This window comes from Boleophthalmus pectinirostris, unplaced genomic scaffold (assembly GCF_026225935.1).
Source record: "Boleophthalmus pectinirostris isolate CB_2022bp ecotype Guang Dong unplaced genomic scaffold, ASM2622593v1 HiC_scaffold_2, whole genome shotgun sequence".
NCBI classification, from domain to species: domain Eukaryota; kingdom Metazoa; phylum Chordata; class Actinopteri; order Gobiiformes; family Gobiidae; genus Boleophthalmus; species Boleophthalmus pectinirostris.
The window spans coordinates 30,614,240-30,640,158 of NW_026571152.1; the positions used below are offsets into that span (position 1 = coordinate 30,614,240).

At 38.4% G+C, this 25,919-nt stretch overlaps 1 protein-coding gene across 1 annotated transcript; it reads right to left on the reverse strand.

The window, feature by feature from the left end:
* Positions 1-1,659: 1,659 nt before the first annotated feature.
* Positions 1,660-25,766, reverse strand: cd44b (CD44 molecule (Indian blood group) b). Its single transcript, XM_020934972.2, has 8 exons — positions 25,461-25,766; positions 12,562-12,727; positions 11,120-11,262; positions 10,984-11,043; positions 9,364-9,729; positions 6,683-6,760; positions 6,491-6,569; positions 1,660-4,024 (listed from the first exon to the last, which is right to left on the reverse strand). The coding sequence occupies exons 1-8, from the start codon at positions 25,525-25,527 to the stop codon at positions 3,814-3,816; spliced, it is 1,170 nt and encodes a 389-aa protein (XP_020790631.2). The 5' UTR covers positions 25,528-25,766; the 3' UTR covers positions 1,660-3,813.
* Positions 25,767-25,919: the final 153 nt, after the last annotated feature.

The following is a 25,919-nucleotide window of genomic DNA, read 5'->3' on the forward strand; positions in this document are numbered from 1 at the left end:
GTATCTAATGTAAGCGTTTTGAATGTTTGTTCCATGAGGATATAATCAGTGTGCATTCATTTTCATTGTACATACATAAATATATAATTGTTCTGTTCAGTGGCGTTGCAGAGTAAACTGGAGTGAAGCAAACCATGTTTGCATGATGCTATTGTCTGAACGTGTGGAGACAGAGGAAGGTTTAGGACGAGGGAGGTTTAAGGTCTTTGAGTGGAAGAACAGAGGAGGTGACCCTGGCTTAGAGCCATTTCATTCACTATTTAGACTTCCTCAGGTGATTCATCAGATCATCTCCTCGCCAATAAGCGCTGGCTTTAGTCTCAGGCAGCATTGTGCATTCACACCATTGACGCTTTGTCAGACACTGTCTCTCATAAAATCCCACTGCTTTCCTCCTCTTGCCTTTGACACAATAGAAATATGCACACAGCCTGGAGCTAAATGCTAACGCTTCAATGAAGTTTCCGAGGGAGGTAGTCTCTCCTCAGACCAGGCTGAAGGCAGCCCCCTGTGGCCCTTCTACGCCTCTTTGTAAAGCTGGAGTTGTCCTTTTGATGTTGAAGCGGAGCGTATGTTTCGGGTGAAAAAATAATAAAAAAGAAAAAAAAAATCATGAATCCTTTCCTCTGTCTATGTTATACATAAATCTGTTTCTACATATCAAAATGTGCTGTACCTTTGGTGTACATATATACAAATAAAACTAATAAATGTCAATTCATAACTAACTCTTGGCTTTTGGTCAATTTTGTCTTGTTTCTTTCACACTTAATACAATATTATAAAGAAAAGTCATACAGTAATTGACTCTTACCATCTGATATGCTGTAGTATTATTATTTTTTATGGCAGTTTGAGGGATCTGTGTTGAAAGAGAATGTGCAGGGAGGACATTCCAATCAAAGAGATATTGAGCTGATGTGATATGGAAACTGAACAGTGCAACCACATACATGAAGTTGCTGCTTAGTAAAAGATAATTCATCAAGAAAACTTTCAGCAAATGATGTTCAGAACTGGTGGCATAGGGGTTAGTCCTCTCATCTCATCCCAGGAGGCTTGTACGGTGTGATTTAAATATTGTGGTGTATTTTATGTAGCTAAGGGGTTCCAGGATATGACTCAAGATCTGAGCTTGTGGGCAGTGACAACCACTTCTTCTGTAAAGAACAGCTCAGGTTACTCAATTAGGCTAAAGAATGGGTCAAATGTAGAGAACAAATTGGAGACAGATTTAAAATGTTTTGAGTCCTGAATATAATTGCATATATATTACAATAATTATAACAGATTTGGGAAGAAGATGGACAGCTGGAAGGATGGGAACTGCCACGTTTTATGGGATAGAGTCTTATTACCAAGCCTGATTCATTCAAATGGGCCAATAGTTGTGGGAATTCATCCAGTGAAAGAAGACAGATCGAGTGAAGTCCTGGTTAAATATTGCATGGAAGAGTGCCATTTTTATCTTTCAAAATGGCCGCCTTTGTTTCCGCGCTCGACATGCTCTTGCATCACCAGCCGAGCTCCATGGCAACCCCACTTCCGCCGATGTGTACCGAGTGCATCCATTCACAAGCCCCCGTCACCCCTCCCAAAACACACAGCATTCACACCACTGTCCACTCTTTGTCCCCCAATGATCCACGACTCAACAACCTCCATTACACATTTATTTCATTGGGATCTTTACAAATCTTTTTTTTTTTTTTTTTCAGTGACAACTCTGACTCTTTAAAACCTATAAAAGCTGCCCACACTAAAACATCTGCTACTTCCTCTTAGGGTCAAATGCAAAAGCTTTACAAACAAGTCTATGGAGTATTTCATATGACACGATGTATGGTAAAATCAGTGGGGATGTTTTGTTTTTTGCATGTGTGAAAGTGATTGGCGTATAGTCGGGCGTGCGAGTATACAAGCGTCTTTCATTGAGCGGGAGGGAGAGTCCGTGGGGTGATCGCACACATAGACGGGATCAGTCTTTCTTTTGAAGCAGCCCTGGACTTTGCTCTATGTACAGCACAGGGGCCCCTCATTATCATTGGGGCCGGTTGTATCCAAAGCCAAACCGCTGTCACTCACTGCTTGAGAAATATCTTAAAGGGACAGTCCAGTGTTTTGGGAGAATGTAACTACAGTAGAAATGACAGTCAGTAGTGAGTTACCGGTTAAGAGGAGCAGAGAAGAGACTTGACACAACTTTTCATAACAGTATCTGTTGTGCTAACTTATATTCATCCTTCCGATAAGTTGTCAGTGATAGTATTATGCAACATCATGCAACTTTTGAGAAAACACTGCTACAACTGAGTCCGTGTCCTGGATTTTTTTGATGGTCTACCAATAAAAGTGCAATTTCTCATAAGTTTGGGAGCATTTTTGGCTTATAGTTGTTTGTATCTTAAAGTGTGTAAAACAGATTTTTATAATTCTCTAATTTTGACTTAATTTGGTGGGATTATAAGTGTTGTAAATTATAGTTTTACACCAATCAAAAAGCAATTTACAAAGAAAAAGTTTAAATATGTTGAAAATTACAGGAAGTAAAGAGACATACTTATTTTATCCAAAAGTTCAGCACAGTTTACTCATAAGAAACACATTTTTTTTAATACTTTAAACATGATTTCAACAAATAAAGTTGTTTTCTTAAATTTGTCACACTTTCTGCGTACACTGGCAAATTGGGAATACAAGTAAATTGTTTTGCAGAAATGTTAAACATAATGAGCACTTTAAACACTGTTTTTAGACACAGTTTTGGACACTTGCACACGGAAGAGATTTCACTTTTCCCACATTTTGGTTTTGATGGCCACATTTATATGATTGTAATTGGATTTTCAATTTACTTCAAGGACATAATACATTAATTCACTTTTAAAATGAAAATTGTGTCATTACCTCTGCTCCTCCAAGCTGGATAATCACTGCCCACTGCAATGAATAAGTTACAAACATATGCTTATATCACCCACCACCTTCAAAATAAAAGACTAGATCATTTACATAACACAAATCGATTAGGCAACAATAAAATCAAGCTAACATGCTTTCTTTGATTTGTACAGACAGATTGTACTACCTTGATCACCATTGGTTCACATTGGGAAACATAGACTTTGTTTTAAATAATACAATATTGTTATGCCATGGACTGGACATAGAAGGTGCTTGAGTTGCACAGTTTTGAACGTGATACAAACATGATTGCAATTCACTTCAACTATTGCGAAATCCAACCTCCACTGCTACTTCTAATTAAATAAGTTTACCAAAGTGACACATTCCTTGGTTTGAAAGGGATTCTCTACCAAACAAAAGCACAGCTGGCGGTTATTGCTAAGGCATCTCATTTACATTTCACTTTATATACAAAATGGGGAAAAGGGAGTTCAGAAAATGGCATAAATTAAGATATAGAGCGTTCAAATCCACAGGTCAAGTCAGGGCATATACAGCTACAAAATAGACAAAAGACGATGAAAGAATTGTTAAAAGTCATTTGTTTGGTCCCATATTAGATTTTTTTTTAAACTGTCTTAATTTTTGACCATTCCTTTTTATCACCATGGTAATAATAAACACAAATAACACACTACACATTCATAGCACATCCCTCTACTGATGCATTCAAAGCAATCCGACAATTCATGACGTTTTTTTGACATCACCACTCAAATTAGCAGTCCCATAGTGAGGCTTTCGGACCAATTTACACACTCCATCCAACTTCAGTCATTCAGTGCTGATCACCAAATGCCCCCCTCACGACGAAACAGACCCCAGCCCTGGCGTCGACTGTAAATTTCAGGCGGTCTGGTCCTTGTCTGGAGACTCCTCTAGCGTGATGACGGTGAACTCCTCCGTGTTTCCGTTCTCCTGGATCTTCTCCTTGTTCATGAGCGTGACCATCTCCTGCTCTCTCTCCTGGGCGTGTGAGCTGGAGGCGGACATGGCCGTGCCGTTGCCCTCGCCGCCTTCTTTGGTGATCATGAGAGTCTGCTTTTTCCCGCACAAGCTGTAGGGGGCAGAATGCTTGATGTTAGACTTGTTTTTGTTTCTTTTCTGATCACTATAGGACAGGAGTCTCCAACCTGTAGTTCAGAAGCTACCAGTAGCTCTCCACCCTCTTCCAAATAGCTCGCCAAGGGATTTCTGAATTAACTAATTACTACTACCTAACTTTGTGCACTAATAAATGGATAAAAGTTTATGTTTTATAAGTATATCTAGCTGTTTCCCATCTAAGGATTTCCTATGCTCAGTTTCTTGTGACCGTTAAATAGGCCAGAGGAGTTTATTTACCCGGGACAGTCCCAGTTTTGAGTCCTGTGTCCCCTGTCCCAGCAAATTTATACAAAACCAGTGATTTGTCCCAGTTTTATACACAAAATGTCCCTGGTGTCCCTATTTTTGACCAATTTCCTCTAAACCGGGACTAAATTAAGACTAAACCAGCACTACATCAAGTCTAAACCAGGACTATCACAATTTTTGACTAATCAGATCCTTGCCAACTATAAAGAGGAGCATATATTATCATTTGTTTAGCCAAAATACAGACAATGACATAGCAAAAAAAATTAAGTGTCAGAAGTCCCTCAGATTATGTTGCACACTCTTTTCACAGTTTTATTTTTACCAGCCATCTCAATCCGGGTGTTTCCCAGTTTAGAATTTTGAAAATCCGGTTGCCCTACTGCTAAAACGAGTAGCTCTTTAGCATTTTCTTTTTGTAAAGGTGGCTCACCAGAAGAAGGAGGAGTTGGATATTCTTGTTGTGTCTATGAGCAAGACTTAAGGGCCCTATATTATGTGAAATAGATTTTTAAGCCATGTAAGAATGTCGTTACCTCCTCAGAAACATAACTGGAGTTGTGTTTTGTTTCATTCACACATGCTTGCATAACTGTTTATTATCAGTCTGTCTACATCTCCAAAGCTCAAAACACTCTGGTCCACCTAGTGATGTCATGAAGCTGCAGTTTTGACATTACCAGCTACCTTCAGATTCAGTAGAGACTGGCATTTCCAGGAGTGAAATGATCAAAATAATTCTAGTGAATTTATATGGAGTATAAAAAACATAATGGAGCACTTCCTGTATCACAAGGTGGAACAATGTATTTTCTGTTTGAGAGAAGATTTATTCAGCGTAAACATGCAAGGTTTGTGTGTTAAACATGTGTAAATGAAACAAAACACAACTCCAGATATGCTTGTGATGAGGAAACAACATTAGAACATAGATCAGAAAACAGTACAAGATGAACCCTTTAAAAATATTGCTGAATGCATGCTGTAAATATTCAAAAACTGTTTGAGACGAGAAAAAGCCACTACAATTTAAAAGAAACCTACATGTTTAAAAAACCCAGATTCAGAACCAAGGTTATGGAGCGAAGCATTACTATGAAAGAAGTTAATTTATGGAAAAGTGTTGACTAAGATATAAAAGAATCAACTACAATGATGGCATCTATAAAACACATAAAATAAAATGCAATGTGTATGTATGAAAAAGGAAACTAAATTGTTGTGCATAATAGTGAAGATTTCTGTTTGCAATTGATTAAAAATTGGGCCTGAACTGAAATGTACTGATTTGAAATGTTTTAAAGTAACTATAAATGCTGATGTTTTGTCTGGAAAAGGGAAAAGAGGGCAGATATCATAAGATTACTCTTCTTTATGCTCCTTTTCTTTCATTTCTTATATATTTGATGTTGTGACACAGTTGATGTCTTTTTATACTTTATGAATGACAAAAATAAATAAATTAAATGTGCAGTTTATATAAAAGAAATACTAGTAAATGTAAAAATGCACTTTTCCCTTTTTCTCATTAAGTTTAAACATAGAGTGGCAGGTTTGTGGGTCATCTGAAGAATGACTAGATTTTTGCTTTGTGCCCTGAGCTAAATGGTCCTGCTTTTACTTAATGGATTCATCTTTTACAGACAAAATGTTTATATTTATAAATGTTTGTATTTAAAACTAATAATTTCACTGTTACATTATTTGTACACCCATTGACTTAAAGTACTTGTATCTGATTTAAATATCTTCTTTTATATTATGCAGTATATTGTAAAAGTGGGAACAGATGAGACTTAAAGACATAATTTATGAAATTTTCAAGGGATTTTGACAGTAACAGGGACACCAGGTTTTCCTCCAGTCAGCTGCAGGTAAAACATGTTCCTGACTCGTGGTTCAAAATCAGATACAGGCCGTTTAATTGCTCCAAGTAGCCACTATCCCACAGACACTAATTCACCCTTTCAAAATGTCAGCAACGGCCACTTTTGCTCTTTCCTACAATAAAATGTCAACTGACCACTTTTGCCATCTGAGGCCTGGATTTAGTGTTTACAAACTGATTTGTTGTTACCTCTGGAGGAACATAAAAAAACACAATGCCCCTCTAGACCAGTATTTACGGTATATAACAAAGAAACATGACAGCGCTGCGAGTCCTTACGTGTTCCTCTTGGCCACCACTGCACACACCAGGAGAATGGCCGCCACCGCCACAATCACGCACAGTATCACCAGCCAGTCTGTGGGAGAGGGAGCGGACGATTTATGGCCAGTACAGTGGAGCTAAAATGTGTGTTGGGGGATAGATATTTGTTTTCTTTTGTCTATTGAAGTTGTCATATTGAATACTTACTGGATGTGCTCCCATTCTCTCGTGAGTCGTGGTGGGCGCCGTCGTCCAGCACTGAGTTCGAGCGGCTTCCAGGAATAACTGAAAACAAAATAATGAAATACTTTAATTTATAATTGCATTGTTACACAGTATGCGGAGTAGAAGAGTTAGGAGAGACATTTATCTACTAATTTGATGGTTTAATTCTAATAATTTAATATTGTGCCTTCAAGCAAAATACTTCACCAACCTTGCTTCCTTTCAGACATGTGATTATGAAAAGGTTACACAAAATTGACTCTTGTGAGCTTTAAACCATGTTATAATGCGCTTACCTCCTCAAAAACATACCTGGAGTTGTGTTTTGTTTCATTCACACATATTTGAGGAATAATTTATTATGAGTCGATCTCCAAAGCTCAAAATGCTCCATTCCGCTTTGTGAAATTATTTAGTGGTAGTTTTCAAGTTAACATATACTTTTACTTATTATTCAAATGAGATGTTAAATTCCAGGGCTGAAATTATCCACATGATTCTAGTGAAGGTGTATGATGTTTAAAAGCACAGTGGAGCAATTCCTGTATTACCACATGACATCACAAGGTGGAAAAATGGTGGAGTGTTTTCCATTTGAGAGAAAAAATATTCATGAATATGCAGGATTTGTGTGTTAAACGTGTGAATGAAACAAAACACAACTCAAGGTATTTCTTCAATGAGGAAATAGCATTATAATAAAGAAAATAGCTTAATATGGGCATTTAAAGTACTTCTATGTGCATGTAGGTTCAATATACAGTGTCTATTTATACCATAAAATACTGAGCTACTGCATCCTAGTTTTTATTTTTATTTTTGTTTTTATTTAATGCTACAGTTGTTTTAAAGCAAAAGCAAGTCCGTCTCTCTGACTTTTCTAAGAGCAATAAAAAGAGGCTTCAGTTTTCAAATGCGTACTACCCAGACAAACACAAGGGGGCGTCTTCTGTCCTCCCAAAACCTGTTGCTTCTCAGTCTGTGTGAGAACAAATCACCAGCTGAATTATGCACTGTGTTTAGTTAGGGACAAACACTGGTAACTCCATAGCAACAGTATATTTACAAGAGGAAGTAGGCCTATTTGGTAACTCTCTACAGAAATGTTGGAAAGTGATTATATTATTAGTTATTTTATTTTTGCAAGTAATAGAATGTACTATTTATATCAATGTGTAGTCATTCACTGTATTGGACTGTATGGGATCGCAATGTCATTCACACTTTTGTCTTCCTTTGGATTAGTTCTTGTCCTCAAACTAAGTCACAGTTTTGTTTGTGATGATACTTTGCAGCTGATGTCGTCAACATTTCCTGAGGGTGTGAAGATAAACGTAGGCACTGCTCTGTCTAAACCTCTGTGACTCAAGTTACACTTAAATCTGAGTTTTGGTGAAACTGCAACGTGAGCTGATTTTTACTTTTAAAATATGTTGTTTTAATCTATTTGAATGTTTTCTTGACTTTTCAGTCTTAAAACTTTTTTTTGACGGTGTTTGCTACTGTGTGCATTGTGTCACCATGGTAACTCAACATGGTAAACATTTCACCATTAGAGATACATGTAGAACTCCCCAAGTGTGATGTCACTGGAAAGTATGAATAAAGTTCCTGTTTTAGATTTAGTGATACTCAAATTCAAAGCATTCAAATTGTAATTCAGTTTGAATGGCTGTAGCTGCCTGTGTGTTTTTCTGGAATTTGATCTCATAATTACTAGTAGAGCTCAGAATCACAGGGTCCCTCACGATTCAGTTTGATACACGATACACGACACAATAATATCACCATCCATCCATTTTCTTCCGCTTATCTGGGGACAAGTCAAAGGGGCAGCAGTCTAAGCAGGGACTCCCAGACTTCCCTCACCCCAAACACTTCCTCCAGCTCCTCCAGGGGAACCCCAAGGTGTTTCCAGGCCAGCTGAGAGACATAGTCCCTCCAGTGTGTCCTGGGTCTTCCCCAGAGCCTCCTTCCGGTGGGACATGCATGGAACACCTCTCAAGGGAGACGTCCAGGAGGCATCCTGAAGAGATGCCTGAGCCACTGCAACTGGCTCCTCTCGACATGGAGGAGCAGCGGCTCTACTCTGAGCAATATGATCACGATATGGCAAAATATGTGATAGTTGAAATATTGCACATGATTTTCTGTGATATTTTTCAGTTTTTAAAGAACCAAATAGTTCTATGTCAAACCACTTCTTGTGCAAATTTTTGATTGTATTTTAATTAATTGTATTTAATTGACCTTAATTAGATATCAGCTATTCTTCCTGGAGACCTGTGTAGCATGTTTTGGGTTGATGGAGGAAACTGGAGTGCCCAGATGAAACCCATCCAGACACAGGGAGAAACATGCAATCTCCACACAGAAAGGCCCGGACGACCTGGGGATTGAACAAGAAACCTTCTTGCTGTGAGGCTTAAGGCCACTCGACCACTGTGCTGCCACATCAAGTTAATATGAAATACATAAACAAGTTTCCTTTCATGAAATAAGCAACAAAATTCTCCAAAAATTGCAAAAAGATACCAGAAAATACTATTGGTGATATACTGATACAGCATCCAACAATGACGATACTGTATCACCAAATTTAGAATCACGATATATTGATATTTTGATATTTTTGCACACACTTAATTACTAGTAGATCTTACTTTCAGTGGATTCCCCTTTGGATTCGTTTTCCGTGTCTCTCTCGTCATGCTCTCCTGGCCTTGTGTTGCACTCTGGCTTGTCCGACACGAGGGCGGTGGTGAAGGACTCCGTCTCCTCCTCTGCTCCAGTAGGCTGCATCCCAGAGCCTGTTTCCGGGGTGAGAGTGATGTTCTCCACTGGAACCACATCTGGAGATTCATCTACGTCCGTTGCTGTTGTGTAGGTTTCCTTATCCTCTTCAGGACTAATCGTACGTTCTTCGCCTTCTGTCACTTTGTCCAATTGGGTTACGGTCACAGTCTCCAAGTCACTTTCCACTGAAGTTGGGATCTCTGACTCTGTGTCTGGAGGAGTTGATAATTCTCCTGCGTGGGAAGAGAATTATACACAAAATTACTTTCATTATTTTAATCTGATAAAAGTAGAGGGTTTTCTTCCATACAATTAGATGTGTCAGAGATGTTTGCTTAAATTTCTTAGTCATATAATTAGGGGAATACAGTAATGAGTCATGAAGGACACAATCTTGCACTGTCTGATTGTATTATTATAAAATTTAGTTGCAAAGGAAAGAAACCAACACCAAAAATGCTGTCGTTGTCTTGTTGATATAAGTTAATAAGCTAGGAATAATGTGCTGACAAGCTTTCCACACAGTTTTATTGAGGTCCTTTTGACAAATTTAGAAAAAAAAATGTTCTGCATTTGACCCATACTCAAAGTTGGGTGAGAGCAAAGCAGAGTCAAGGGACATGTCTTGTTTGATCTTATTGTGCACCAAGAGAAAACCCGACCAGACACGAGAAGAACATGCAAACTCCACACACTGAGGCATTATAATGGTGCACTGTGTAAACTGGAGTGTGCCAAGCAACAACCTCTCCACGAAAACAAGTAAACGGTAGATGACAGCCACCAGTAGCATAGTACTCCTTAAAGGGACAATTTGGAATTTTGGACATAGGTCCTCATTTCCTAGTTAGCCAGAGTGTTGGAGATATGTGGAGACACTTTTTTTGAAATATTCCATCCAGCCCTTGTATTTCCACTAAAAACTGTCTTACCCACTCCACAAAACACCCGAAGGAAATCGATTATTACGTCAGACTGTCGATGTAAATGTCTGCATTAATAGAATAATGTCTGAAATGAAACTAATCTTGCATCTCATGAATTGTCGCATGCTGGGGGACTATCTTTTCATATATCAGTCCGCTGTTACCAAGCTTTCTAATCAGGTAGTACAAATTGCTGCTACTGAGACATAAATCCTTCAGATGCAAGGTTTGTTTTACTTCTAAAATTATTCTATCGACACAGACGTTCACACCGACAGTCTGGCGTTATAATTGTTTTGCTGTGGGTAAGACTGTTTTTAGTGACAGGCTAACTATGGCCATTGACATGCACTAGTCTAGCACCAGCGACCTCTGCAAATACAAGGACTGGACGTAATATTTTTTTTAAAAGTGTCTCCACATGTCTCCAACACTCTGACTAACTACTCAATGAGGTCCAATGTCCAACATTTTGAATTGTCCCCTTAAATTAGATACTTTTTAAATATATGTAGCCCTATATAAGGCTTTTCAAGACACTCAAAGATGTACATTACTCACCTGCTTCACTAGGATTATCAAAATTTGAATATGCTTGTGAACAGTCCATATCCTCACCAGCTGAAATAGAGATACACATTGTAATACATGAGATCATACAGTCATTGGTGTAGATTGCATTCAGCATAAATGTTACCTGAGTCGTTGAAGCAGTAGGCGTCATACTGCTGATCTGGACTCACATTTGGGGTTAATATGAGGCCTGTCAGGTTCTTGGCACAGTTTCCATGAGACGAGTGTCTGAGGATGGCCAGTGTCTCATTATTCATCCAGCCATGTCTAAACACACAAGCAGAATATTTTTATTAGTCCCTCCACATCCCCTCATTAATTCACTTGAGTAAATGTAGTCATTAGTTGATTAACCCATCATGAGAATTTGCTTTGGTGGGCGGATGTGGTTAGTTTCCTTTTGGAAACTGGCAGTGACACAGGGTGAACCTGCTTCTCTAAATAAATAAACTGTAGTCAAATGAAAGTATTATAAATATGAGCGATGCCCACTAACTTAGCAGTGCAAAAAGATGCTGAACTGCTGGAAACAATAGAAGCCAAGGGATTCAACTCACTGTTTACAAGACATTGCAATAATCTAATAACTAATTCAGACATTGTAATTAATTTGGTCATCATTTTGTCCTGTACTATGTGTAACCCTCAGTATTGTGTCCAGCAGTGGTGGGAAAAGTATTCAGCTTTTGGAATTAATATGATTAACTGAGATTCAGGAGCAGGACCACACCCCAACAGGCCTCTCTTCCTCATCAGTGAACCACAACTCACTTCGACCACACCTCTAAAATTATTTGTAGCAGTCATTCCCATCATCCCAGTTTGTCTCAGCTAACTCGTCTAACTTGTTTGTCTTTCAGCCTTAAGACGCCTACGAGGGGGTCCTGTTCCGGCTGGGCCAAATGCAGAATGAGACGGAGCCCACACCCAGAGTCTCAACCCAGTCATCTCCGCTCCGCCTGATACATTATCAATAAACTTCTTCTTCACACTATGTCATTGTTGGCGTGGTCCTTGCTAGTGCATGTTAGTAAATGTACATACACCATAACAAAAAGGAGTCAAGTAAAAATAAAAGTATTGCATGACAAAATCTACTTTTGTTCAACAGAAACAACTGAATTGATAGTTTTTTCCTCGCTGTTTTAATTTGTATATTTTTGTTTGCTCAAACTGAGAACGCAATTAAAATAACTCCCCAGGCATTTCAGCAAGTCTCATACTTTTCAGATCAGTTCAAGATTAGAAAGTACAGATACCTGCTCTCAGATGTTGTGAAAGTAAAAGTAAAAAGTATCAACTTTAAAATGTGCTTAAGTAAAGAACAGATAGATATTAATTCATACTTAACTACAGTGCTTTACTACTTTTACTTTGCTATGCTGGTGTCAGACATGGGTGTCTTGTTGCATAGAAATAGTATAATTTATTTTATATTCTGTAATTATTTGGATAACTACTTTTATATCAACCTGAGCAATAGCGTTTAGAGGTAATAGTACTTCAACTTTATGACATCTTTGTATCTGTGTGTGAGTTTGTGTGTTTGTATCTTTGCGCTGTCACCTGCATGTCTCCATGTTTTTGTTATAGGCCTCCTGTACTTGCTCTGGACTGGCCATGGAGGCGCCCAGCTGATCACAGGCCTCCATTGCCTTCTGAAAGTTGAGCGTGTGGCGGCCCCCCCCCTCGATCAGAAACACCCCGGCATAACTGCAACTGCGAGCATTCACTGTGGAAGAGGAAAACACGCAATAGGTTATACACAACATATGACACAGGAGGAACCATAGAGTTAATCAGTAGAACCAACAGAACCCATTGAACTAACTGGCTCTTGTGATCTGGGAGCTTTTTTTTTTTCATTTTTTCATACAACTAGAAGTGACCAAACCAAATTAGTGTTGGAGTTCAAACCGTAGACTGTGGGGGCATGGGGGTGTTTCCAGCTCCATCGAAAATTGTCACCCCTCTCTCTGTAACTGCTGCAGTGAACCTCGTCATTTTGGTCTTAAAATGTTCATATTAACCCACTCTACATGAGCCTGGTGTTGTTGTCCCATTCCTAATGTGGAATTCAGCCATAAATAATGCTTCAAACTGCTAGCCTTGTGAGCTTCATTTGACTGGAGCCGATACTAGGGGTGACGTCACACTCCCTCAGTCCATTTCTTTATGCAGTTTATGGTTCAAACTCCACTTAGGTTATGTTTACACTGAAAAGAATTGCATGGAAAACAATTTGTGTCCAGACATGTCGTTTCTGTGTCCGCAAGTCTTCCCCATCCACACAGCTTTGAGCATATTTGTTTACGTTTTACAGAAATTAAACTTAAAACCGCATGGCTAATTCGCATAAAGTGAGCACTCAAAAAACAGCTCACTATTGTGCACTGATGCAGTTCAGCTTCAGATGGACTAAAGGACACGACTCTGGATTAGATGTGTTCTCTCTGTGACAGAGGGGTGTTCTACTAATGGTGAGTCTGTTCTGTGCTTCTATCGCATTGGAGATGATTCATATTACATTTTTCAGAGATTATACGTCTGCAGGTCATACGCATAGACCGTATATTTGAATGGATATTCTAGCCTCTTAGTGTTTTGGCGGTGAATTACATAGACCTACATCAGCGTATCAGCGTTTTCAGGCATCCTCACAGTGCGGGATCAGGTCTGTACTCAGATGAATTCGTGGGAGCTGGCAGCACCAGATCGTTCTGTCTCTGGAGCCATTTTCCATTGGATTAGTGTGGGCGAACACTGCATCCGCAAGGAAAATAACTTGAATACGAACTAGTGTGGATGGGGCCTTAGAGAAATTAGAGTTGTTATATGGTTAGGCAAGACACTATACAAATGTTGCCTATATATATGAATGTGATGTATGTGTGATTAATGGTGGTCAGAAGTGGCCCAAACTTTTTCTTTATTGTGAGAAAAGGGTTTGGTTAACACTTCTCTAGTTTCTTGGAAAATTGGAAAAACACATAAATTCAAACTCATTTCCATTATTTTTATTTTTTTACATAATTCAATGTCAGTTTTGATTTCCTTATTAACGTCATAAAAAAAAAAAAAAAAAAAAAAAAGACTTGGCACCAATTGGTGAGTTCAAACTGCCAAGTTCTAAGGTACAGTGAAGGTTTTGGCAGCATCTCTGGCATGGGAATTTAGTTTCCAGTTTCACATCTCTTACCAGTCCATCTATGGTCGTTGCGAGGACTAACAAATCCAGTGGTACAATCTGTTTCATTGACAGTTCCCTCACATTCTTCAATTAAACCTCTAAATAAAGAAAGCAAACTCAAACTTAATTTCACTTCAGCGTCTAACCTTAAATAGTACAGACCATTCTGGCATCTTGGGTAAACAATCCAAGAGTAGAAATGTCTTTATTTAAGCAGAAAACCAATAAAATGCAATCTCTGATACTTGCTCAGACATTAAACAGTGGCAGCGCTTCAGGGACAAACCCTGTCTCATGACTCTCCCTTAGAACTCATAAACAAACAGCTAACCCCATGACCTGTACACAGCCAGGAACACAATCAATACTTTAGCCTTTTCCTCAGACATAAGAGCAGACAGAAGTGCACTGTGTCTCGTCTTGTTTGGCTTGAAGACGTCATCTCCGAATAAACCAAACAGAGCTCACTTATAACTAAAGTACAGTTGTTATACTTTAATGCGTGGAACATTTTAAAAGAATTGCTCAATTTGGATTACCTCCAACTTCACAGCTTAAGGACAAGAGCAAATGATGAGGTCAATGAGTGTATTAGCAGTAGCTGTATGGCTTTAGCCTGGAGTCAGCATTACAGGCAAGTCCTCTGCTGACCCTCTTAAAGAACCATTAAAGTCAAACTTAGATTTTGAGAATGCAAATCACCTTCACAAAAATATGTTACCGAAATGACTTTACATGAAGGAGTATAGCAGTAGAGAAGCTGCAACTGCTAACATCTAACACAAATAAACACAGGAATAACATGTAGTAAAGATGTAATAGTTATTTAAATATTTTGGAGAGGCTGATATAATTGTAGATAAGACATTTTTTTTGCTTTTAAAATACCCTGACACGATTTTGATGTGAATTATTACCATCATAATCCCAAGAATTCAAGAAAAAAACATATTTCTTCATGTTGTCTGCACTGAAATTAATCATGGGAAATGTAGTTCCCGATGTTTATTAGCTATTGCTATTATAAAATCATGCATTTAAGCCAAGGATTTTGTAATTTGATCTATTGTGATAGCCCACGGTGTTATTGCAAGACTTTTGACGATACGATATCATGATATTTTGGTTACTGTTACATCCCTAACATGTAGATTTATTCCAGGAAGATTCTATGGCTTTAAACCATTACTGAAAGAAAAGAAAGTTACAATTGTGAAGGATTTCTTTCTGCATGCAAATCTTAAAGGTGCAGTGTGTAACTTTTCAGGTGGAGGATCAATCATCTGCGTCTCCATGGAGATACTGCCTGGAATGTTCCACAATATGATATTACTCTTGTTTATCTCTATGGAGACAGCAGGAGACACCACAGGGCCAAGTAACATGTCAGATCTGTGGAGCGAGCATTAAAGTTTTTAGGTCAATACCAACTCATGTTATTGGGTAAATGCAAGATGGATATGTTTAATGCCACAATGGGACATTATAGACAAAGCAACAACATCTCCATGGAGACAAGCAGTTCGCAGACTCTCCACCTGACAAGTTATACAGTGGACCTTTAAATCTATGTGTTTAAACCTGAACTGTGCTTGCGTCAGGTTTTGCATTTTGAGTGGAAATGATGAGATCAGTGATAGGTTTCTGTGGAAACTGATATTTACTTCAGTGCCGATAAACAGAAGTGGCAGATGTCACTTTATTCTTGTCAACAGTGGTGGTTTTCATCGTCAGCTTTGGTTAAACACATCCTCCTACAGAAACCACACATCGAACACCATGCACTTTCACATCAAACAAGGGCTTGTTTACTTATGTTGCCATGGGAACATTATCGATAAATATAAACATATGACATTGACAAACAGAGACATTCATAGATGCTAAATTCTCTGTCTCTGCCTACTTCTACAACTCCATCATGTCAAGTCGAACGCTCCATCACATACAAATAAATGGCAAAGCCAATGCTCCTATTGAAGTGGCTACATGTTTATTTAGTGTTATTTATGTCACATCTGGTAAAAGAGGATGTGTAGTGGTCATTACATGTTTACCAGAACCACACAAGATCAAAAGTCTTATCTGAAATTACTTTTAATTAGCCCTGATTCCACACAAATATATTTAATAAAGCAGAACCACATGGTCTTGATTATTCATAATTGTATTTTCAGCATTTTGTTTATTCATAATTTGTTAACAACTACAGGAAAAAAATACAGAGGACTGCAATGTTTCTAAATCTTTAAGATCAAAATTGCAAAGTGGCTGCTAGAATGAGCATCAAATGATGGTAATTATATAATTATATGACTATTGGTGACAATTATGACAAAAACATGTGTTTTTATGCATTAAATCCACAATGCCAGCATCTTGGTCAAGTTGAAGGATTGTCTTATTAATGTAAAAAGAATAACAGATGCACCCAGGGGGAAATAATAATAGAAATTCATCGTTGTATATTGTAAAATAACATTTCCAGAACTCCAGAGTTCCCACTCTATCCACTGCTAATATATAACTGCAGCTCCTTTAACAAATATCAATTCCACCAACATTTTAGGGGGTCTTGCCAAAGGGCACAACAACAGTAGACCTATGCACTGGTTGGAAATAGAATCAAACTGCCACAGGCCACCTGTACTTAAAGAGATTTTTTGATGTGATCTCTTCTATTAACAAACCTTGAACCTCGTGACAACGATCATGCAGAGACGTTCTGCAGAGGTTTGTATGATATATCTGTTCCCCTCTCATGATTGTTGCATCACATTCAGTAGGGCATTACTCCTGTACACCTCTTACATAAGCACAGACTCAATGTGGTTAGTCACAGTAAAGAAGGAAGTTAAGCAATGAAGGGAAAATATTTTGATCATAGATTGCTATGTGACATTTCAACCTTCTGTCCCTCTATGTGTAAACCAAAACACAAGGTCAAAATAACTTGATAAATACACTTAATTTATCTTTGCAAAGCTACATGTCACCAGCTATGAATGTTAAGCTCACATTTTTCACTAACTTTCTTTGGTAAACATTGAGGTTTCAGTGGCAGGAAGTGGAGCCTAGGGCTGTTGGGTAACCAGTGCGGTTGCCAGTACTTGTTCAGACTTTCTGCTTTTTACTCACACATACCCACACCTTTAGGCTGACACCTGAATGCTTCATGGCCTGTCCCTGAATGCAACACGATGGGTGGGTGAAAAACAGCAGTGGTCGTTCCAAGGCAGTGAGATCAAAGCTAGTCTAGCTCAGCATCAATAAGCACGCAGGAGCGTTGACATGTATCTGAGGCTTCTTCATTAGTATGCACAGGAAACGCCATGTCTTTATACAGCCAGCCTAGTGACTCCACAAAAGCCCTCTTTGTCACCTGAATGGAGATGAAACCTAGGAGACTGCACTGCACAGCCTGGGTGTCTGAAATGCAAGAGTATAAAGGTTTAATATGGAATTCTGCCAAGAAGTTACACCTGCTTCACATGGAAGTTCTTTTTAATAGTGAATCTGGGAATTATACCAAAACATATTTGTCCCTCAAGACAATGTGCTTAAAACAAGAAATAACCAGGACTGGCTTTAAGACATTATTATTGTTGTTTGGTACGAACCAAAATTAAACCTATATGTATGTGGAGTCAGAGATGCACTGTGTACCTTCTTCTTGTCTGCAGAGAGATCTTAATGCTTTGTTTAGAATGTCACGCATTATGGATATAAATTTATATTTCCCCAAGGAGACAAGGAAGAGAGCCCTTTCTGACAAGTGACAGGTCATATCTATGGAAAGGTGAGCCCACTAACAGCTTTACAGTATATTTTGAGCAAAAAATATAATTGTATAAATAATGAAAGATAGTTCGAGGCAAAGCAATAATATCTCCATGGAGACAAGCACTAAAAATGACATAGTGCAGCTTTAACATATATGTAACTAAACCAGGACCAAACAATATGACCTTGCCTAACTAATCAGTATTCTAAAGAGCTGAGTCAAAGTGGACTAAAACACAAATGCAGCGCTCACACAAAGAAACCACTTCATGCTGGTTACCATCAGTGATGCATGCTCCACCTCATACAGAAACACATGCTTGATTTATTTATTTAAATAATCCTCTTTTTTTTTTTTTTTAAAGTTTTGCAGTTTTCACTGCAAGCTAAGAAAAACCCCCCCCCCTTCATTTCTATGTGTTTACACCCACATACCAGTGGTCACCAGTTACCATTTAAGGAAGACCTATAAATAGAATTAGAACTATTTATTTATGCCACTAGGACACACGTGGGGCTAAAAATACATATGTACAAATCAGAAACTGTCCACAAAACCATGATAAAAAGGACACATATACTTTATCTGTAGGGCTTTATTGAGGGCTTGAGCAGCTTTGAAATAGTTTTAATCAAAGAAGCTTGTTTTTTCATAAATAAATTCAAGTCTATTGAGAATATTTGGTGCTTGTTGACCTGGTGTCTTTAAAATGCAATATCTGATAATAAAGACATGGGGTGGCATAGTTCATCGTTCACACATTTGCCTGGTAACTGCAAGATTATCAGTTTCATCTCGGTAACAAAAAAGTGGTTTCTTTTAGAGCCACTTCCTTCGAAACCTTAACAGAATTTTGGGTGTAGCTGAGCAATGGTTTCCTGGGTTGTTTTTCTGTCGCAGATTTCAAAAGCATAGCATTTGTATTTCTTATCTTTGACCTGACACAATACATAAGCAAAGGTCAGTGTAAACAGAACTTTGTCATGAGGAGAAGCCTGTGTTTGACTTGTGCTTCCAGGGCATCAGGGTGACTGGCCTTCACCTGCCACCTTAAATTGCACAAAATATGAATAAATCACAGACAAAAACATGAAAGACAGCTGATTATCGACACTTTTGTAAAATGTAAGCAGCCCTGCCTCTATAAATCACAGTAATACAACAATAATATAAGAAGACCTAAGCAATAGCCTTGTTTCTATTGTTATATGAGAACAACTGATAAATATTTCACAAATAATCCAACAGTATCCAGAAGAGAGAGCGATGATCAAACCAATTAAATCTTAAAGTATCTAGAAAATTGGTACATAGTATGACGAATATCTTCAGTTTAGAAGACATGTACGAGTGGTGGACAGTACAAGTGATTTTTGTTTCGATCTGGTACTAATATCATGGCAAGTGTAGAAATATTGATCTTTCAAACTCCTATGCTGTAATAAATCATTACGTTTTGCTTCATTCCAGCCTGAACTTTACTAAAAAACTAATATATGTGCAGTGGGGATGTAACAATAACCGAGATATCATGATATTGTATCGTCAAAAGTCTCACAATAATATCATGGGCTGTCACAATATATCGAATTACAAGTTCCTTTGCTTAAATGCATGGTTTTATAGTAGCAGGTTATAAACATCGGGAACTACATCTCCCATGATGCACTTCAGTGTAAACAACTTGAAGAGATATGTTTTTTACTTGAACTCTTGGGATTATGACGGAAATAATTCACACGAAAATCTTGTCGAGATATTTTAAAAGCAAAAAAGTTTCCTATCTACAATTATATCAATCTCTCCAAAATATCGCAATAAATATCGTACCGTGAGATGCATATCGTGGTAATATCGTACTGAGAGATTTGGATATCATTAATCCTTAATGAGCAAATAAACTAAAATAAACCAAGTTTTAAAAAATGATTTAATATTTTATTCAAAGTATCAGTATTTTTTTTTTAAATGATGCTTTTTGATATCTGACAGTCTGACAGTAAGTGACCAGAAACTTACATAATATATTTCTTCTTAGCTGCCAATACTGTATTTGTTTTTCACATGCACATGACTAAAAATATTCCCAAGCTTTTTTCCTTCTCCATTAGGAATGCAGGATCCAGGGCCAAACAGAGTGTCCATTGTAAGTGTTCACATGGCCTCTGACTACTGTAACATCCTTTTACCCATAGCACATCAGCTGCCCTTAAATCCATCCCATAATACCTCCCTCATTGACTCTAAAGGTGCGGAGTCAGCAGCAGCAGCTGTGTCTCCATAACAATGTTGGGTCAGGCCGGTGGGACAGGTGGAGCAGGAGATCACATGACCAGTCTCACAACGTTACCTGAAGGTCAGAGGAAGGACTGCCTTTGTCTGCTTCTATAGGGTAGGGGCCCCTTTCTGCAGGAGGTGTTCGAGCGGATGCCAGCGTAGCAGTAAGCATTGAGAAATTTGAATGAATATTGCGAGCTGTTCTGAAAGTTCAGCTTTTATAATACAATGTTCCCGCAGCAAAAACCCAATAAAGTTACGCATATTCTCTGGCGTATATGAAATTTCAACACCCCACCTACTCCAGAAACATCAGCCAATTTTAGGAAGCTTAACTGAATTAGGAGGTTTTTTTTGTTTGTTTTTGTAAGTTATTATTCTTGTTCATTTGCCATTTAGTAGATCACTAAAAAGTATTAAAGTGGGACAATGTGTGAAAAATCCCTCAGTCGTCCAGGTAGAATCCAGAACTGAAGAAGCAGTTTGGATGAGCTGTGAAACATATTTGACCAAATAAACTTTTGTCCAGTTCACAAATTGAATTTCTCCTCGCCAATGTGGGACAATGTTTGAAAAAAACAAACCAAAAATGAAGACCAAAGCTCTATACTGCATGGAAAACTGCATTTGAGAATTTTGGGGATTACTTTTAAATACTGAATGTCATTTTCTTACTTTAACACTGTTTCATTTAACCGTTTTTTTGGATAACGGTGGTATTTGTGGTTACAGTCCGACTAATTTTGGACTTCTTTCATATATGCTGTTAGCCAGGCTGGTGCCACCTAGTGCCTCCGCTCACTTTCATTTCTCTCTTCAGGAATCGGAATACACTAGATGGTTCACAAAAATCCTGGAAGTGTGAGTTTGGGCACCAGCCAATCAGCGAAGAGCCATACATTCTGTGTTGGCAACGATTCCCGAGATCGAGGATTTAAAGCTGGAACAAAGAGAATGTTTGGTGAATTTTATCAAGGGGAAAGACGTTATTGTCCTTCTTCCTACAGGATTTGGGAAAAGCTTAATATAACAGTTAGCCCCGTTAGTGGCACATTACATACATCACGACCAAATAGCAGCAATTGGTTAAATTACAAAAAGTACCCGCCTACTATCGAGCGAACGAATCCTAATGCTGCGAGGTCAGACGGTTTCCACAAAATGAAACTGGCTGATGAATCAAGCTCATACGCTGCTGTGTCCATTGGCAGCACACTTTACAGGATATCATGTCTTGTTGCCATTGGGAAAAGCATCTAAATGTTACAAAAACAATGTCAGGTGATAGAATTCATTTAGATTTCCAAATATTTATGGATTTGTTATTCAGGTTTCACTGGAAATTAACAGTATTACAATATACCCGACTACTTTCACCTGTGCTCCTGAGTATCTGTGCAGTATCTCACACAGTCTATATCGCACTTAAGTACATAAAAGTCTCAAACATCACTATTAACATGCTATTATGGATTTCAGTTTCTAATCCTCCCATAACAGCCCTGTGGATACAAAGGGCTAACGGTCTATCGATTTAATCTAATGACTAATACACTTGTCTGTTCCTGTGTAATGAATGTCCGGTGATATCATCCTTTTGTTCTGATTCGTGCATGTGTGAAAGCCGCACTGATGATCTGCTTTAATCCTTTTATAAAAGTTTGTGTGCTTTTCACAGTCAGAGCATGTCTCAGAACAGGTGTGTCTGCTACATGAAGATTCTCGGTTTGGGCAATGAATATTTGATGTACAAAATCAGAATAATATAACAGCAGGGATTATAAAAGTTTCATGACAAAGATTACGTTGGTTAGCGGGAGAATACATATGAATTGTAATTAAAATACTCATATGGATCAAGTCAATTTACGTATGATAAATAAAAAAAATAGAGCTATCATTACTAAAGTACAGTAATATTAAGTTACAGTATCTCTTTACTACACTAATACTAGGGATGTTGCGATATCTAAATCTCTTGGTTCGATATTATCACGATATGCATCTCACGGTACGATCTTTCTTGCGATATTTTGGAGAGGCTGGTATAATTGTAGATAGGACACGTTTCTGCTTTTAAAATACCTTGACAAGATGTTGGTGTGAATTATTTCCGCCATAATCCCAAGAATTCAAGTAAAAAACATATCTCTTCACGTTGTTTGCACTGAAATGAATCATGGGATATGTAGTTCCATATGTTTATAAGATGTTGCTACAATAAAACCATGCATTTAAGCAAAGAAACTTGTATTGTTTTGAGACTTTTGACGATATCACGATATTTCGGTTATTGTTACATCCCTAACTAATACTAACATGTAATTCGTATTTTTTTTACTGTTAATGAAGGCTACTAATACTTGATAATTCGACCTGCAGCTAAGTTAAATTAAGAGTTTCTGCACTGGCCCAAAGGTTGATGGTTTAATCCACTTTAAATACTACTGTTGTATCATAAAGCAAGACTTGACATTGTGAAGTATTGTGGTAAGGCAGTTCACAGCTACAGTTTGACAGCTACAGAAATGAGTTGATCTCATTTGAGAACATAACGGATTACATCAAGTCACATCCTTTGTGAAAGCCAGTCTACAGCAGTTGTATTTTTATTTTTTTTTATTTAGAGGTTTAAAGGACTCCTATGAGTTTTAAGCCATGTTATAATGCTGTTACCTAATCAACATGCGTGTTTTGTTCCATTAATACACGTGTGAGTAATCATTTACTATCAGTCTGTCTCAAAACACTCTGTTCCTTTTTATGACGTCATGTAGCAGTAGTTTTCTTGTCAACAGCTATATTTTATCTTTTGTTTGGCAGTTTCTGGGCTGAAATCATTTAAATAATTCTAAAGAAGGTGCATGCAGTTTAAAAACACAGTGGAGCACTTCCTGTATTACCACATGACGTCATAAGGTAGAGCAGAGTGTTTTCCCTTTGAGAGAAGAGCCTAAATATGCAGGATTTGTGCGTTAAACTGAGTCCATAATTGTTTTTGGTCAGGAAACATAATTACATAGATCAGAAAATTGGATAATATTGGCTCTTTAATTGTCGCGTGCTACAACTTTCTCCAGGCTTGGGACCAGAATGAAAGTGGGTTGCCTTTGTAGCTTCAAGTACATATTTCTACTACAATACTGATACCACTACTGGGACCAATAACCGTGTATAATTATATATCTCCTCTAGTTCCTTTCGACCACTACACTTCACTTGTGCACATGTTGCTGGATTAGTATAGTAGGAGCAGGAACATGAACACGTGCCTGGTAGAATGTCAGGTGGCATAGGCCCAGTACAGCACAAGCCCTCTTTGTAAGGGCCCAGTGTACGTCCAAGAGGCCCCCCGCTCCCTCACCTTGAAACCGGACCCCCAGGACACACAGGAGGGGTGTAGACTGCAACAAGGACCTGAATGTCAGACCACTAGCAGGAAGTATACAGCGTCCAGCCTCCATGGGTGTGTACAAGAGAAGGGAAAGGGATTACGCTAAGTCCATTCAAAATGTTTGTGTCGTTAAATGCTACTTAAAATCATTGTGTTTCTTATCTTATGTTATCTGGCAGATGATAAAATCTTTATGGTTACAATCTTGATGAACTAAACAAGAAAATTATACACATTTTTAGTGACACGGGATTGAACTGGCAACCAACTGTAGCGAAAATAAAGAAAAAGGTCAATAAGTTTAGAATAATTTATTAATAATTTAGCAAAAATGGCACAGATTTTCAGTGTTAGGTCCAACGTACATGCATGGAGAGTTAATAAATCAGTCATCTGCTTGATAATAAAGAAGAAAGGTCTAATTTGCGCTTCATATTAAAACATTAAAAGAAGCGACCGCAACTACACACCCTCTTATCACACTGTTATGCCATAAAACTAATGTGAATGACACTTCGGGAACCAATAAAAGACTAGTGTTATTATACCATTCTTACAAGCTGGCAAAAGAGAACATCATAACAGCTAACAAGACCTATAAAACCTCACGTACCTATGAGTGCAATGCTTTTATGTTTTGCTTTCCACAGTGCAAGCTCTTAAATGTGGCTGTCTGAAATCTGACTCATTTTAGGAACTTTCTGTCTTTGGGCCACACACAGATAATGGGTAAGACAGTGTGAAACTAAACATCTGAGTAAGGTTTAATCATTGATCACAGTGTCTTTCTACAAACTGACAACACTGGCCTTGTATCTAGACCAAATGACTCAACCAATCGTATCAGAAGAATGGGATTTTTAACATTTTCAGAACATTTTTTTCTTCTTTTTTCATCATTAGCCTCGCATTGCACTGCCTGCTTCGCCAAACCAATGCTGCAAATCCATGACTGAAAAAAAAAATCATTCAAAATTTTAGTGTGACCAAATGTAGACCTGTCAATGAAGTCCAGTATCAACAAAATATTGCATCCATAAGACGCTATATTTACCACCCATAGACCAGAATATATGGTCTAGTCCTGTTTATTGATTCAGATTTATGAGTGATCAATGGAAGAAGCTGCCCAAACCATAACTTCACTTTCAAAATGTTGAGCTTGAAATGGATACAGCTCCTCAGATTCCTCCGAACCAAATATTTCAGATCCCAAGACAGCACAAAAGCAAGTACATAGCACCCTTCTCCCCAGCAGTGACCAATTACTCCCAGCCATAAACAAGCCCGTCCAAACAGACAGTGGCACAAAGCTCTCCAACTCCTCCGTGCCAAGGACGCCTTCGTGGAGAAACACATGCTCAATCTCTGGGGGGTAGACACTATATATCTAACCTGTTTTTGTCATTAATGGACTCACTTTCTTCAAATGGAGGTCAAATTCAGTCATTCTAATTGTCTTTTTACACAATGCCTCGGGGTAGCTTTTTTTCCTACTCTTTTGGGAACCTGTTTGATTCTAGTCTGGGAGTAACAGTTCGCAGTGTTACGCCAGACAACAAAAGAACACAGAAATCTGCCCATTTTGGATGCTATAGACCGCACAATGGCGCTTCCTCCTCTGCCTATGTGGATGAATAAGTCTACCGCGTGCTCCAAAGCATGAGACAGCCAGTGAGTAACAGGGGCTCTACTCCTTTGTGTCTATATGAGCTGTCTGCCAGACGTCTGAGCCAGAGCGCACGCTATACCGGCATCTGCTCAAACAAGCCCCTTTTCTCTCTCATTCACTCAATCTCACTGCATATACACAATCTTACCTTGAATCTCGGCTAGGGATGAGCTTAGAAATCCAAAAAAGGTGACCCCAAGTATCAGATTCCACATCCTTGCGAAGTGTTGGATCTTGCTGGCTGGCTGGCTGGAGAGAAGTGTGTTGTAGACAGTGACAGAAGCAAAGAACAACCTGTGGGAAAGGAGTTGCCTTGGTAGCAGCTGGTTTCACTGACAGACTTTTTTATGTTTTTTATTCGAGGGCTAACTTTACTATCCTCTGCTTGTCTCTCCTTGCAATGGCACAGCGCATGGCAGCTTACAGAGGCAGACACACACACTTACACACACACACTCATCCAGAATTGCCACACCCCCACCACCCATAGCCCCACCTCACAACTGTGCTTTTTCTCCCTATATGCACACTTGAAGCACGGAGAAGAAGGTGATCTCTCTCCCTCCAACCTTCCATCTTTTCCTCTTTTTATGTTCCCCGCAGTTAC